Below are 17,945 nucleotides of genomic sequence, written 5' to 3' on the forward strand. Positions count from 1 at the left end.
TCATTTAATACAACACCACTCTGAAAAATGTTTTATCGTTACCATTTTTCAGTTGAAATATTTACATTGCTCAAGATCTCACTGGTACCATCTACTCATAGGTCAATCTGCCACCAAATCTCATGCTCTTAAATGCCCATTTCTCCTGCACTTCCAACAAATAGTGTACTGTATACAATTGTTGAAGGGAGGGGACTGTGATACAAAATATTTAGAGTGATTGTGTAGCCACAATTTCAGTTTCTCAAGGAAGTAATAGAATTAAGAATCATCCTCAATATATATTCTTCCAACACACACACACACAAATACCACAAGCCCACTTGAATGCACCCCACCTACACATTGCAACCGTAGAGACAATTGCAGCATTAAATACAGAATATTTTGTGTGTTGTTTGTTTGTTCTCCCTCTGCTACAAAAATCAGAGTTTCTATTCAATAAACAGCAAAGGGAGATATAAATGAACCAAATTAAAGATGGAAAAATTGTTGAAAAAATTAAATACAGAACTAAGTATTGATTTATTGAGAGTTCAGTAATGTAATCCAGAAATAATGGATGCTTTAAAAGTAATTAAAATAATACATATAAACATTTAGTGCCTAGTTAAAGAAAAAGAAAAAACAATATTAGACAAAATAAAATATATTCATTTGATGTGATGAGGAAATAATCTTTTATTCCTCTTTAAATTCTCTGTGGAATAAGGCAGGGTTATAAATAAATAAACATCTGCCCCATGGACTTAATGGATCATTATGTTTTATTGTGGTAATCAAAATGAAATTGTTGGGAGGGATTAGTATCTCTAGTATAACACTAAGAAAGATAAGGCCTGTGCCCAGGCAAAAGCTTTCCTGGTTGGTCAAAAGGTTTGAAGAAACTCAAGTGATGATGTTTCAAACCATTCTAAAACAAACAAAGACGCAAACAAACAGAAAACATATAGTGTCTTTGCCACATATTTAGGAAACAAAATGAACAATTTATTTCTGACAATCTCATAGTCTTTATTCTGTCAGAACAATAATGGAAAGGTTTAAACCAGAAAATGCTATGCATTGAATTTATAACAAACTCTTTTTTCCTATAATGAAAAATTGATAAACTTGGCATTTGCAGATTTAAAAATTAAGGTTAAAAATATCTGTTTTTTGCCGTTGCAAAAAATCGTATGTATACACACATATATGTGTGTGTGTGCATATATATATACACACATTTATATATATATATATATATATATATATATATATAAACATTTCCTTTGACCTCCTATTTTCTTCCAATAAAAACAGTGGTACTAGAGATAGTTCTGATATTTCATCATAGAATAGTTAACATTGCATTTGGAAAGGATGAATTTTTTAAAAACATAATTTTACCTTAATAAGCAGCCCAGCATAATATTTTAGTAACTACACAGATTTTTTTCAAGACATTTAACAAATAATATTGCCTGATAGTTAAGAGTGTAGGCTTTGGATCCAGACCTCCTATTTCTGTTCATTCACTGATAAAAAGGAGACAGTAGTAACTTCCTCATAGAGTTGTTTTTTAAGATCAAATAATGCATATAAAACTCTTGAAATGGTACCAAATACAGAGTAAGCACCAAATAAACATTAACTATTATTGTTAGTCCACGTCCGAATAACATAGAAGAGTAAGAATTTTAATATTTCATTTGGATAACCTTTTAAGGATAAACCTAGCCCATTATCTTTCTTGATAATCTTGTAAGATGATTCCTTTTTTATCTCCTATCTGTTGAGGCATGGACAGAGGTTTTCAGGGAAAACATTTTCTAGGTAACTAAAAGAAAGTAGGAACACAAATTGTGACAAAACTTTACAATGAGAGAATTTACAAGGTAGAATAATTGCAATTCCTTTTGAAATCAACCACTATGGTCCTCTGGCTGGGAAAGCTAAGCAAAGATATTCTAGCCTGAAGGTTGAGACCTACTTGAAGAGTTTTCCATCAGATTGTGAGGGCCCCTCAGACTTCACTTGGTGTCTGTTTCTATTAGTATGGGAGCTTCCGGGACCTTGGGGTATCACATGCACTTGACTACTTTATTCCTGCTCTATCTATCTTAAAGCCTTTCTTAATCTTTTACATCTTAGAGAAGATACTTCTGGATTTTAAATCCACTGATCTTGAAGCTATTGCCCTCACTCTCTGCTTCAGAGCCCATCCTTTTATATATGAGTCGTTTGTTTTGCCTAAAGTATTTTCTCCCAGTCACATATTAAGTCCAGGTTCTCATCTATTTTTGAAAGCAAACTCCTGGGCCTTGGCTCACTAACATCTTGACAGCATATTTCTTCTTTCCTATGAGCTTTTCAGCATTCCCTGGGTTTCTCTAAAATATAAAAGCAGACTCTTTATCTCTTACTTTGTCAAAGCCTACCCTCCCCACTGATTTCTCACCCAGTTGCTGCTTTCAAGACCTGCCTCCAAATATCATTGTATTTACAAACATGAAATGACTCATTGATTCTGAGCTCAGCACAAGAGCAAACGTTTCTCAGCTTGACCCATCTTCACATTGTTGGTGCCTTATTCAGTCACGACCCAAGGGGCTGACCTTCAAGAATCTAATCCATGAAAACTTAAAATAGTAAACAAATTTGAATATAGTTTAACATATATAAGAAATGTTATTCATAGAAGAGGAAGATCAGCCCTTAGACATGAAAAGTGAAAATAGTTTATTCCCAGATTTCCCTTTGTGCATTAGTATTTTCAACCAAGTCTATCCAAGTAACAGGAAAAAAAGAGCTGGCAGTTGTTGCTGTGCTGTGAAGTCTTATTAGGTGAGTCAGCTAATTGCATGGCACTATCATAAATACAGCAGGCACTGCACTGCTTGTTAAGCTTGCCAAGGAAAATGAGGATTTAAAGCAGCATACTACCTCTTTGCTATATAATGACATTTTCTTCTTAAAAATGATTTTGTACCAATTCCTGATTTATCTGCCAATTATTTTTTAATTTATGGTTGAATGTATTTAAGCCTGAATTCAGAGATAAAACTAGTAAATAGCTCTCAAAAATAACCCCCTATATTAGCTTTACTCTCTCCTCCACTGCCAAACCTTTAAAAACAGTGAAATAAGTAGTTTTTATTTCATCTGTTCTCTTTCTCTCTATATATAAGGTGATTGACGAGACTAAAGAAATAGCTAGAAGGGCAAAAGGCAAGAAAATGAGTAAGATAGTAACTGATTATCCAAAGTAGAGCACGGGCCAGGTGCAGTGGCTCATGCCTGGAATCCCTGCACTTTCAGAGGCTGACGCAGGAGGATCACTTGAGTTCAGGAGTTTGAGACCAGCCTCGGCAACACAGTAAAACCTCATCTCTACAAAAAAAATTTTTAAATAGCTGAGCATGGTGGTGCAAGCCTATAGTCCCAGCTACTTGGGAGGCTGAGGCTGGAGGATTACTTGGGCCCAGGAGTTGGAGACTACAGTGCGCTACGATTGTGTCACTGCATTACAGCCTGGGCAGTAAGGCAAGACCCTGCCTCTAAAAAAAAGATAAACAAAGTAGAGCATAAATAGCTTCTAAATATGTGTTGTTTATGTGTAAGACTGGAATCTCGGCCGGGCGCGGTGGCTCAAGCCTGTAATCCCAGCACTTTGGGAGGCCGAGAAGGGCGGATCACGAGTTCAGGAGATCGAGACCATCCTGGCTAACAGGGTGAAACCCCGTCTCTACTAAAATACAAAAAAAATTAGCCGGGCGAGGTGGCGGGCGCCTGTAGTCCCAGCTACTCGGGAGGCTGAGGCAGGAGAACGGCGTGAACCCGGGAGGCGGGGCTTGCAGTGAGCTGAGATCCGGCCACTGCACTCCAGCCTGGGCAACAGAGCTAGACTCCGTCTCAAAAAAAAAAAAAAAAAAAAAAAAAAGACTGGAATCTCTAAAGGTATCAATTAAAATAGATTTGCATTCTCAATCTGTACATATGGACTATGTATAATGTATTTACAATATGACTTACGGCATTCACCAATGTGACTACTCCCAAGTGATCCAGACGGCTGATGACGTAGTAATTTGTACATTTGCTGGAACCTGATCTGAGTAGGTATATAACATAACTGAGGGAGAGTAAGTCCATTTGCCGAAAGAAAGCCTAGCATATGACCCAGGAGCCACATCTTCACTCAGCCTTGTTGCTAGGTTTGGCTTAGCATATATAATAGCATAAGATGTATAATTTATGACAAAAACTGTACTTGCACTTTTTAATTAGAACATTCAAAATGGTCTCAGGAACTGGCACCAGAGATCATCAGTGGTCTACTGTACTTTGCGTGTATGTGTCTGTGAGTGTGTGTTTGTGTGTGTTCCCACATTCTAAGGCATATCTTGTACAGGTGAGTAGAAGATGTTGATAGAAAATTATAGATTCTGACATCTAAAACACAGTAGGTCACTACATTGTTAAAAGTTGGAATTTTTTATCTTGTTTTAAAGTCAGGCCAACCAAACCTAAAATACTGCTACATTGAAAGAGTGCAAAATATTCAAAATACTATAGTTATAGATTTGGTAGTAGGACTGTACCAGACCTGTCACTCTATATAAGACTTATGCCTTGCCCTTTCACTTACCTGTTCACTTTTACATCTATCTCACTAGATGTAATGCTATAAATTATATTTATAATATATTGTAATTTATCTTGTATTATAATCTATTAAATATTACAAATTATGTTGCAACTCCCCTTACCTTTTGTCTGCATATTGCCTCAGAAAAAACAGGTGGATCCAGTGGACTTCAACCACAGGCCCCTGGTAGCAAATAGCTCTTAATGCGGAGTTTGCCACTTTGATGCATTTCTAAAGTTATAGAATATTAAATGAACTAAGTCCCTTAGCCACTTTAATTATACCCTAGATCTAAGCCATAACTGTACTTTCCCAAAAATTAAAATTCGAATTTTAACTTAACCATATATAATTGGAAAAGGAGGTGGGGTTCATTAAGTGTACTTTTATCACGCTTTATTATCTTTTGGGCATTGGATACAGCAGAACATGCCAACTTTTATGACTTCTCATGTGACAGAATATACTTACTAGGATGCAATTAAACACTTCTTAGAATATGTAAACAATAAATATAATCATTACATTCTTTTCATATTGTTCTTTCTTATACATAATAGTAAGACTTAAAATATACTGTTATTTCTGAAATATGCATATTGTTTTGCTTTTGATGATTAAATAACATTGTCCAAAGTTTTAGGTGTTTTGAAATCTTATATTTTTTAACAAAATATGTAGCCTTTCCAAAACAAGACCTCAATAATTCATTTAAGACCTAGAATTGTTCCTCTCCACACAGATCTCTTAAAAAGGCAGAGGATTTATATGACCTCAAGAGAAACCAGAGTATCCAAAGTTTGCTTTAATTCAATTTTTTAAAAATAAAATTCTTTAGTTTTTTTAAAAAAAATGAGATTAGTTTGATTTTGAATCAGATGCCCCTGTTCCCCACCCCAAAATGGCATCATGAGCAGACTAGGAATTGACAATAGAAAATTGAACATATGAAATGTATCTTTACCTTGCTTTTTAACAAGATATTCATGTCTGTCTCCTTCATTTTTAAGCGTATCAGTAAAATACATGGTACTTTTCCTAGTGAAATATGCTGTCTACACTATGTACACACTCCCCTGTCTAAGGTAGGGAAGTATAGAATATTCACATTTTTGAAACATCTATGTTATTTTTATTTAAATAGGAGTTCTGGGCTTGATTTCATTTTGGAACACTGGTGTGTGCTTAAGTGGAACCTTTTTTTCCTCTTAGGTCAAATTTCTTGTTTAGTTTCTTCTTTTATCTTTGTGGTTACCATCTCTCTCCTTCATCCTCATGGTGTGAGCTGTTGAGTGAAGGTATTAATTCCATTATGTGAGGCTAAGTGTCATTGTTCAATAATGCAGCAAAACAATGGTTCTACCCCAATTATCTTCCAGTGTAAAAGCAGTGGGGAAAAGAGAAAGTGTGCTTCTGCTGCTCTGAATGTTTAAGGCCGTGAAAGTTGATCACACAAATTGGGTCATTCTTGTTATACCCAACTAAAACAATCAAGAAGCCTGGGAGGAAAAGCATTCGAGGAACATTACATTACTCCACAGGTGTAATTTTCTACAAGTCCACATGCTGAAGCTGCCTGTTGTAACCTGGGACCAGTTTCTTCTGTAACTGCTGAAAAAACTTGCTGCAGTTCTAGGACTAATTTTGCCCACCACTGTCACTCACCAGTTGAAGCTTGCCAGCTCCCCAGAACCTTTCTAGTGCCAATGAACTTTCTCAAAGAGCAATGTGTAGCGTTTCTCTCTTTACAACACCTCCGACCTCCTCTTTGTTCTTTAGGTATACCAAAGACCAACCAGCCTCGAACTTCAATTTTTCTTCCCACATAAAAAGTTAAATTTAGAAATTTATCTCTACATTTCTAACTTTGACAAAGCGTAGATACCAGATAATTGGTGAAACCTTGCCATTATAACGACCACCATGGATTACTTCCCAGTGTCTTCAGATAACCCTCTCCATTTACTAACGTTTGATGGACTTCAAAATGAACGTATCTTTTTTAAAAAAATTTTATTCACACTGACAGCAAGTACATTGGTATACTCTATATTAAATTATACCACAGGGTTTACAAACAATTAGTGATGTTGGGCAGTGGTTTCCAAAGAGCATACTTAACAAGGCATTCACAAGGCCCTACAAACCTGCATTTTTAACAAGGACCCTAGATGATTCTAGAAGAATGTGGTTTGGAAAGCAATTTTTACCTTTATTATGTGTCATTTTAAATATATAATAAAATTAAAGTTATGAGTCATGGAATTGAATAAAGATAATTTCCTTACAGAAAGTATTACTAGATATCTAAATACAATATGGTTCAAAACAGGAAATTTAAAAAGATTATGTAAATTCTGTAGTTGTATTCCTAAAGACAGAAGCTGAAATTTTTTCCTACTTCTCCTTGTATCACTTCCCTTTTCCTTGACTTTCACTTCCCTGGAATTGTACTTCCCAATAAACTATTAGCAGTGAACTTCATCTCATGATCTGTTTTATAGAGCACTTCAGCTGAGACGAGTACCAGCTGGTAATTGATTATCTTGGCTATTCAACCCTACAGGTTTATTTAAAAAGAACTTGAATAGGCTTTTTAGGGTGAAAGAGGTCAGTCTCAGCCATTTCTGTTTCCTGATATAGCTTTTAAGTCTTTCCTTATTAGCAATGAAAGGCCATTCCATTGTAATTTTTTGATAACCATTTTTCTTTCTGTGTGTCAAATGCAGATGTAAGATACTGAACTGAGTCTATTTCACTGTTCGTAAAACAATCTCATTTGGAAAAAAAAAAAAAGTCTACAGATATTCCAGGGATAGGGTGTAGTAGAGAGAGAATAAAAGGTATTTTATTACTATGTCTCTATATCCTACCCTGTAGGATCTCTTATTAAGCATACAGGCATATACCAAAATCAAGACATTTTTCTCATTTATTTTATTGCCCTAACATATTCTGGGTTAATATAATATCGTAATAAAAATTTGAGAAAAAAATTGATTTTTTTCAAAAGTGTTTAACATTTGTTATATTGGAAGGTTTTTTTTTCTTGTTTGTGGTAAAAATAAATAGAAGGTGCATTTCATACCTTCAAGTATGATTACATTTTGAAAACAAGTCATTAATACTCATAAAATGCAAATTTTAATGTTCTTTTTTGTTACAGCCAAACTATAGGCACAGTTATAAATTGGAGTTGAAATTTAGTAAGATATTTCTTTATAGATAACACTTAATGGTTTTAGAGATGGGCTTATGAAACAGTAAATATACAGGTATAGGGATAAAATTGTGTCTGACGGTCATACGAAGTGTTTGTTGTTATATTCTCTCTTGGGATAGCTGCCAAATATTTTACTATGCTTAAAATCTGTGAATGTTATGGAGTCAACAAATTGAGATCACATATCATATTCAGAAAAGCATAGTTAGAGAAATAACCATTGAAATGAGCATACAGCAATCTTCCTTTATCTGCAGGGATACATTCCGAAAGCCCCACTTGGACACGTGAAATTGCGGATAGCAGCAAACCCTACATATACTGTTTTTTCCAATGCTTACGTACCTATGAAGAAGTTTAATTTATAAACCAGGCACAGTAAGAAATTAGCAACAGTAACTAATAACAAAAGAGAACAACTATAACAAGAATAAAAGTTATGTGGGTATGGTCTTGCTTTCTCTTTCCCTCTCTCTCTCAAAATATCTTAGTATTTTGGGTCTGCAGTTGATGGTGGGTAACTGAAACCATGGAAAACAAAACCACGGATAAAAGGAGACTACTGTGTATACTTTTTAAAACTGAGGAAATATTAAACTCATGTTTCTTCTATATCCCACCAGTTTCCCCCCACCCAAACCTAGATAGATATCTTATTTGATCTGTAAACAATTAATTTGTAAAAGTTAAGAACTTTTTAAAGTAAAACTGTAATATATCTTCACACCTAAAGAAATAAAACAATAATTCTTAAAAATCCAGTCAGTGTTCAAATTTCCCCAACTACCTCATACGTGTTTTCCATTTGCTTATGTTGGGATCCCAAAACGAATGAAATAAGGTTCTTAGGTTGCAATTGGCTAATTCTCTCTCACTTCTACTTTAATCTGTAGGTTCCCACTAACTTCTTTTTTGTTGCAATTTACTTGGTGAAATTAGATGTATTATTTGTCTTGTGTAGTTTTTCACAGTGCAAAATTTGCTGATTGTAGCCAGTGATGTGAACAGTGAACATGTTTTTCGTCCCTTATATTTGCTGTAAGTTGTCAGTGATAGTTAAATGTGAATCAAATTCAAATTTGGATCGTGTAGGACTTTTCTTTTCTTTTCTTTTTTTTTTTTTTTTTTTTTTTTTTTTTTTTTTGAGATGGAGTCTCGCTCTGTCGCCAGGCTAGAGTGCAATGGTGTGATCTGGGTTCACTGTGATCTCCGCCTCCTGGGTTCAAGTGATTCCCCTGACTCAGGTTGCCGAGGAGCTGGGATTACAGGCGCGCCACCACACCCAGCTAATTTTTTGTATTTTAGTAGAGATGGGGTTTCACCATGTTGGCCAGGATACTATTGATCTCCTGACCTCGCGGATCAGGTAGGACTTCAATTGTTGAACAAACGAACTTTTAACAGCGGTTACACCATTAGGATGTCCTGATCCAACATCGAGGTCATAAATCCTATTGTCGATTTGGACTCTAGAATAGGATTGCGCTGTTATCCCTAGGGTAACTTGTTCCCATTTGATGAAGTTATTGGGTCAGTGAACAATAGCCCACTTAGACTAGTATGGTCTTGGTTTAAGATGGTGATGTGTATGTACTTCCATCAGAGGGCAGATAATACTGTAAATCCTCACTTAACTTTATCAATAGTTTCTTGGAAACTGTGACTTGAAGCAAAACAATGTATAACAAAACCAGTTTTACCACTGGCAATTGATATAAGCAAGAATTAAGTTCCTATAGCAAATTTCTGGTCACAAAAACACCATCAAACTCCTAAATAAAGATAAATCACTTCTGATATTAAACACTGAAATTAATGTGAGCTATATATACGTTTATGAAAGATTAATACAAACAAGTCAAATAACTTACCTATTTATTCCAGTGGAGACCGCAGGTGGCTGGACCCTCTCCTGGCAGCTTAGGGAGCAATATGGGAACCCACCCCGGACAGGACGCTGTTTCATCACTGCAGGGTGCTCTCACACACACCCAGTCACCCAGGCTGGAACCATGTAGACACACACACTCACCTAACCTGCACATCTGCATACATCCTTCAAAGTTCAGCCAAATAACCTACAAACATATCCAGTAACATCCATCAGTCTTAGTTCTGCCGTAACAACTCCTTTTTGATCATCAAACAAACAGGCTAGGTCCGCCATATTTACTTGTCTGGTCCATATCAAAATTTTCTAACAAATTATATTAGAAAATCAAATCTCTGTCAGTTTCAAAATGCATGAAAAAAAATTGCCTTATTTCCCTTATACTTGGCTATCCTAACAGTAATCTAAATATTAATGAGAAAGTTAATGATGTCGTTTGCTTCTCCCAGTTGTAAAGAAGGTTTGGCTGCCCCATTTGATCACTAAGGCTAATTGACACGCAGGAAAAAAGCATAGGAAACTTCTCAGCATCACAAAAGCTCTGTCATTTAGAGAAGCTAGGACTTGAGCTCAAGTCCTGTGACATGGAAGCCTTGTGCCTAGCTACCCCGCAGCAGAGCCCGTATCCTTCACTTGTACCAAGAAGTGAAACACTATGAAAACAGTCTTTACTCCACATTTTAAAGTGAGGTAGTTTGGGGTGGTTTATATTTTATTTAATGTATCTATTATTCGGATTTTTTTAGTTTATAGAAAGGGCATTGGCAAGGGCAGAATGATCTATAAGCTTCTCTGCCCACCTACCATAAGCATGATCTTTAATTTGACCTTTTCTTACCGTCATCCATTTCCTTATACTTCAGTGTCCCTGTCAGTCACTTTCATGTGAAGACATGGGGAGGATTTTTTATATCAGACATGTTGTTGAAAATCAGCCTCATTGGCTGAGGGATTATTTGATCCCTTCCTCTGAGTCCATTAGGCTCACATTGCCTCTCTGTTCTTTGAATTTTCAGTTAACTTTATCTTCTTATAATTACTTTGCTAAAATAAATGCAAAGCAACAAAAGGTATTTAGTGAAGAATATCAACAAAGCCATGACCATTTCAGGCTGAGTTTTGAGTATTCTTTGTCTAGGAAGAGATACCTAGAAAAACTTTCTGACCATGTATTTGATTATTTCCCTTCAATATGTATAGTCTCAGTCTTCAAACTTCAGAAAAGAATTTGTGTATTCGTTGTCATTTAAAATCATTGTGTTAAATATGTATGCTTTTACATTATAAATGGTTATAAAACTTAAACACTTAGAAAAAAGTCAAAATAACACACATAACTATCCAGCAAAATAACTTTCATATTTTATTGTGTTTTCTTCCAAACTTTTTACCTTTGCATCTGAAATGTGTGTAGGTTGTATCTATAATACAAATAACACTTTATAGTCTGCTAAATATTATACCATAAATAGGTTGTTGTTACATAATTCTCAGGTAATAGTAATACATGTCTTTATCATAATCTACCGAGTAGCTGAATGATAATTTCTTTTTAAGACAAGGTCTTGCTCTGTCACCCAGGCTGGAATGCAGTGGCATGAACATAGCTCACTGTAGCCTCTACCTCCCAGGCTCCAGTGATCCTCCTGCCTCAGCCTCCCAAGTGTCTGGGACATAGGCATGTGCCACCATGCCTAGCTATTTATTTGTATTTTTAGTAGACTTGGGGTTTCATTGTGTGGTCCAGGCTGGCCTTGAACTCCTGGACTCAAATGATCCACCTGCCTCAGCCTCCCAAAGTGCTGAAATCACAGGAGTGAACCATAGCACCCAGCAATAATTTTTTAACTCTTCATTATTCATTGAACATTTAGTTAACAATTGTAAAAATGTTGTTTCCTGCTGTCATTGATCTTGTGAAGAATATTTTTGGACTATAGCTGTGGATTATTTCCTAAATAGTGAATTACTTGAGCAAAAACTTTACATACTTTGAGGGTTGGTAACCCATGTTGCCGCAATGTTTCCCCAAAGGCATTGCAGAGTTTAGAATGCCAGTACTTATATTAAAGTGTGCCATTTTCAACATCCCTGGCCAACATCCCTATATGTAAGATTTTTCCAAAACATGGTTCTGATTTTTAAAAGTGAAAAATGCTACTTCATCATGTTCTTTTTGTGCTTCTCACTTTAAATATTAGAATGAAGAAGGAGCCCCACAGGAAGGAATTCTACAAGATATGCCTGTGGATCCTGACAATGAGGCTTATGAAATGCCTTCTGAGGTAGGAGTCCAAGCTGAATCTTTCTAACAGTACCAAAAACCTGTCATTGTCATATTTCTCTTGCTTAGTGAGAATCATTTGCTCTCTACATGCTCATTACGTGGACAACTTTCAAGCTAGGAATGGTTTTTACATTTTTAAAGGGTCCAAAAAAAAAGAGGAGGAGGAGGAAGAGAGGATGTAACACAAATTCTAAGTCCACATAGCTTAAAATACCACTTGACCCTTTACAGGAAAAGTTTACTAACTCCTGCATTAGAGAATATATTTTTAGAAACTATACATTCTAAAATAAGTTTCTAAATGGAAAGTTAGGGAAATCAACGGAATGCCAAAGGAAGGTAATTATTTTTTGCCATACATTTCCAGTGGGATGATTGCATAGTAAAATAAAAGTTACCCACACAAGTTATAGAATGAAAAGATAAATGTATGATTTGCAACAATTGATATATTCCAGTATAACATTTTAAACAACGTATGATTGTTAATTTTATTTTTATTGAAAACAAAAGTATTTTAATAGAAAATGTATCAAAAGGGAAATTAGAAAATACTGTTAGATGAAAAAAACTGACCCAAGAAGAAATAGTAAATCTGAATAGATTTGTATAGATTTGTAACACAGTGAAGTGATTAAATGATTAAATTAGTAAAACAAAACAAAACAAAACAAACAAAAAAAAAAAAACAACACCTGCATGCAAAGAAAATCCCAGGCCGAGACAGCATCACTGGTAAATTCTACCAAACATTTAAGGAAGAATTAATACTAATTAGTTAACACCAATTAATATCTCTTACACAACATAGGAGTCATTTAGACATTTCCCAACTAATTCCGTGAGACCAATATTACCCTGATAATCAAAACCAAACAAAGATATCACAAGAAAAGAAACTGTATGATGGTTCCATTAAAAATTGAGTTCAAATATGTTGTGGTTAGGTTATGTATTATTCCTCATGGCATTATTAAAAGGCATATCAAGGATGGGTGCAGCGGCTCACACCTGTAATCCCAGCACTTTGTGAGCCAAAGTGGCCAGGTTACTTGAGGCCAGGAGTTCAAGACCAGTCTGGCCAACATGGTGAAACCCCATCTCTACTAAAAATACAAAAATTAGCCAGGCATGGTGGAACATGCTTATAGTTCCAGCTACTTGGGAGGCTGAGGCACAAGAGTTGCTTGAACCCAGGAGGCAGAGGTTGCAGTGAGCTGAGATGGCACCCCTGAACTCCAATCTAGGCAACAGGGCAAGACTGTCACTCACACACACACACACACACACACACACACAGCATATTAATAATAATTCAATTTATAGAAATTGAGATTAAATTGTTTGCCTAATAAGAATTTCCAATATTTTGGGGTCTTTTATGCAAGACACAGTACTAAACACTATAGAAAACTATAGTGTAATTGACATTACCAGGATATAAGGAGTTTACAGTCTGGTAGGTTTGATGAAAAAAATAGAAATTCATTCATTCATTTCTTCATTATGATTCCTTCCTTTAACAAACATTATTGATTGCCTTCTATGTACCAGGCATCACAGGAGCAAAGATATACAAGATATACTAAAAAGTATAACATTTTAAAGGATCTGTTTCAATCAATCAGGAGTAGTTTTATTGAGGAGGTAATGTTGATCTGGGTGTGAAAAGGAAAGAGATATGATAGGGCAAAACAAACAGAGGACGTTCTGGCACAAGGGAATATCAGAAGCAAAGGCATATGTGTCTGAGAATGCAAATGGATATGTCTGAGAACAGTAAATAATTATGACTCAAGCTTAGGAACAAGGAAAATGGTGATAGATTGAACCTGCAGCTATGGGTCAAAGACAAATTATAGAGTATTAGGACAATCTTGTCATTTAAGTTTGTGTTCTATTCAGAAAACAACTTCAGTTATTGAAGATATGCTTATTTGTTTGTTTTTAAGCAGAATCCTGATATTATTAAAGTTGCTCTTTAGGAGGAATAATCTGACCCCTTTAATTACATCATTAATATTTGTATTGTGGATGCTTTCCAGATATTGTATGGAGAGCTTGGGGTCTGAAATACAACTAATAATTGAAGCCATAGATGAAGATGAAATTTTCAAGTGGGAGAGCGAAAGTAGGGAAAATGTACCTCGCCTTCAAACGTCTTAATTTCCTTCTGAGAATTAGAGCGTCTTAGCCCTGGAAAAGGCTTTATAGACCGCTTGATTTTATTCTCACATTTTACAGGTGAAGAAACAGAATCAGCCAGTCCAACTTATTTGTCCTACCTGACTAGGTATATGATCATTAAATGGTACATCTGGATTAGAACCGAGATATTTTAACTGATTACTACCACAATTCACGTCTATATCGGACAGGAAATACACAACTATTAAAAATAAGATAATGTATATTGCAGAATATTTGCAAAAACACTGAGTGTAAATTTTAATGTAAGTGATGAGCCATTTCCTATCTCATTGGCTGTCAGTGCTGATGCATGATTGAAACTTACACTAACAGTGCGTGCTGTCTTTTTTATTTTTCTAATATTAGGAAGGGTATCAAGACTACGAACCTGAAGCCTAAGAAATATCTTTGCTCCCAGTTTCTTGAGATCTGCTGACAGACGTTCCATCTTGTACAAGTGCTCAGTTCCAATGTGCCCAGTCATGACATTTCTCAAAGTTTTTACAGTGTATTTTGAAGTCTTCCATCAGCAGTGATTGAAGTATCTGTACCTGCCCCCATTCAGCATTTCGGTGCTTCCCTTTCACTGAAGTGAATACATGGTAGCAGGGTCTTTGTGTGCTGTGGATTTTGTGGCTTCAATCTATGATGTTAAAACAATTTAAAAACACCTAAGTGACTACCACTTATTTCTAAATCCTCACTATTTTTTTGTTGCTGTTGTTCAGAAGTTGTTAGTGATTTGCTATCGTATATTATAAGATTTTTAGATGTCTTTTAATGATACTGTCTAAGAATAATGATGTATTGTGAAATTTGTTAATATATATAATACTTAAAAATATGTGAGCATGAAACTATGCACCTATAAATACTAACTATGAAATTTTACCGTTTTGTGATGTGTTTTATTAACTTGTGTTTGTATATAAATGGTGAGAATTAAAATAAAATGTCGTCTCATTGCAAACAAAATTTTATTTTTATCCCATCTCACTTTAATAATAAAAATCTTGCTTATAAGCAACATGCATTGAGAACTGACACAATGGACATAAAGTTATTAATAGGCATTTGAAGAAGAAGGAATTTTAGAAGAGGTAGAGAAAATAGAACATTAACCCTACACTGGGAATTCCCTGAAGCAGCACTGCCAGAAGTGTGTTTTGTGGTGCCTTAAGTGGCTGTGATTTAAAAAAAAAAAAGTGGGCTCCAGGGAACGAAGCAGTGTAAAAGATGATTTTGACTACATCCTCCTTAGAGATCCATGAGACACTTTAGCACATATTAGCACATTCAAGGCTCTGAGACAATGTGGTTAACTTAGTTTAACTCACCAGTCCCCACTTAAAAAAAAAAATCATCAAAAATTCTCTCTCTCTATTCCTTTTTCTCTCGCTCCCCTTTTTTCCAGGAAATGCCTTTAAACACCTTTGGGAACTATCAGGATCTCCTTAAAGAAGATCAGTTCTCCAGACTGATAAAAATTTCATGATCTCTTTTAAATGTTGCCAAATATATGAATTCTAGGATTTTTCCTTGGGAAAGGTTTTTCTCTTTCAGGGAAGATCTATTAACTCCCCATGGGTGCTGAAAATAAACTTGATGGTGAAAAATTCTATATAAATTAATTTAAAATTTTTTTGGTTTCTCTTTTTAATTATTCTGGGGCATAGTCATTTTTAAAAGTCACTAGTAGAAAGTATAATTTCAAGACAGAATATTCTAGACATGCTAGCAGTTTATATGTATTCATGAGTAATGTGATATATATTGGGCACTGGTGAGGCAGGAAGGAGGAATGAGTGACTATAAGGATGGTTACCATAGAAACTTCCTTTTTTACCTAATTGAAAAGCGACTACTACAGAGTGCTAAGCTGCATGTGTCATCTTACACTGGAGAGAAATGGTAAGTTTCTTGTTTTATTTAAGTTATGTTTAAGCAGGGAAAGGATTTTTTATTGAACAGTATATTTCAGGAAGGTTAGAAAATAGCTGTTAGGATATATTTTAAATCTACCTAAAGCAGCATATTTTAAAAAATTAGAAGTATTGGCATTAAATGAAGAAATAGAGGACAAAACTAGACTGACAGCAATGACCCAGAACATTTTGAGATTAGTAAAGTTGTGACCATGAATTTAGGGATTTATGTGGATACAAATTCTCCTTTAAAGTGTTTCTTCCCTTAATATTTATCTGGTAGTTATTTATGAGCAGTGAATTATTTTGTAGTTTATATATCTTAATAGTTTATTTGGGACCAAGCACTTAACAAAAAGTTCTATAAGTCATAGAAGCCTTTTCAGGAAGCTTGTCTCACATTCATTCCTGAGACTTTCACCTGCTGGGGCTGGTCACCAGAAAAGTCACGCCATGATAAGAAGCTTGAAGCTTTTAGCCCCATTTCCATCTTCTGGGGACAGGAGAGAAGAGGAGCTGAGTTAATAAGCAACCATGCTTCCATGATGAAAACTCCGTAAAAATCCCTGAAAGACAGGATTCAGAGTGATTTGAAGTAAGTGAACATGCAGAGGTGCTGGAAAGGGTGGTGTGTCCAGAGAAGGCATGGAAGCTCCCCACGCCTCCCCCATACCTTTCCCTGTGCATCTCTTCCATCTGGCTGTTCCTGAGTTGTATCCTTTTATAACAAACTGGTAATCTAGTAAGCAAACTGTTTTCCTGAAGTCTGTGAGTCACACTAGCAAATTATCAAATCTGAGGAGAGGGCCACGGAGACCTTGGATTTGTAGCCAAGTCAAACAGAAGTTATGAGTAACATGAAGACTCATCATTTGTGATTGTCATCTTCAGTGGGGAGGGGGAAAATTTTGTAAAACTGAGCCCTTAACCTGTGGGTCAATGCTAACTCCAGGTAGATAATGTCCGATTTGAATTATGGGACACCCAGTTGATAGCCACAAAGAATGGGAGAATTGCTTGGTGTAGAAAACACACCCCACACACACATGTGGTGGTAGAAATGAAGTGTTCTGGAAATAATGAGTGTCGTGAGTGAGTATATAGAAAGAGAAACAGCTTTTCCTTTTCACTACTGGATTAAACACAAACACACTTACGCATTCACACATCTCAAAGACAACCATCAATTCTCAAAGATGGTGCCGTCTAAATCCATACTGAGGAAGAAAACACATTTTCTTTTCCAGTCTGTAAACCGGACAGACTGCCTCGTCCACACACTAATGGAACTCTGCGTTTTATCTGGAATGCGTTCATCCCATTTAGTTCTTTCTGTCTTGGGCAGGGCAAGAGTGCAACAGGGCTGACATTTTCACATGAGCTCTGTCCCTGTTATTGGCTATACTTAGACAAATTATTATGTGTCAAATATAGATGTAAGTGATTTATCAATATTAAGTCACTTAATTCTCAAAACAACCTTAATAGGTTCCATTATGATTCTAATTTTATACATAAGCCAACGGAGGCACCCTCAGGCTAAATAACTTTCCCATGGCCACACAGCTAGTAAGTGGCAGAGCCAAGAGGCCCAATGTTACAGTACCACAGTCTGTGCTCTCAGCCCCTTGGCCACATAGTGTCTGAGCGAGGACACAGAGCTATTTAAGAGAACTTCCAGAAGTCTAGGAAATGGGGTGATAGCTCCACTTTTCTAGGTATAATTATTAGATATTTGTTTTTCTTCAGGCACCCAAAGAAAACTTACTAGAGTTTGAGCCTTTAGCAAGTTTTGCTAG

The 17,945-nt window shown here is 35.7% G+C and overlaps 1 protein-coding gene across 11 annotated transcripts in view; it reads left to right on the forward strand.

Annotated features, from left to right (window-relative positions):
- Positions 1-15,191, forward strand: part of SNCA (synuclein alpha) — a 111,436-nt gene extending 96,245 nt beyond the window's left edge. For all 11 annotated transcript variants that reach the window (XM_050790506.1, XM_050790501.1, XM_050790505.1 and 8 more), the window contains 2 exons: positions 11,946-12,029; positions 14,588-15,191. In XM_050790506.1, coding sequence (XP_050646463.1) covers positions 11,946-12,029; positions 14,588-14,620 — 117 coding nt within the window. In that variant the 3' untranslated portion in view covers positions 14,621-15,191. The remainder of the gene's footprint in view (positions 1-11,945; positions 12,030-14,587) is intronic.
- The last annotated feature ends 2,754 nt before the right edge of the window (positions 15,192-17,945 follow it).

This window comes from Macaca thibetana, chromosome 5 (genome assembly GCF_024542745.1).
Source record: "Macaca thibetana thibetana isolate TM-01 chromosome 5, ASM2454274v1, whole genome shotgun sequence".
Taxonomy (NCBI): domain Eukaryota; kingdom Metazoa; phylum Chordata; class Mammalia; order Primates; family Cercopithecidae; genus Macaca; species Macaca thibetana.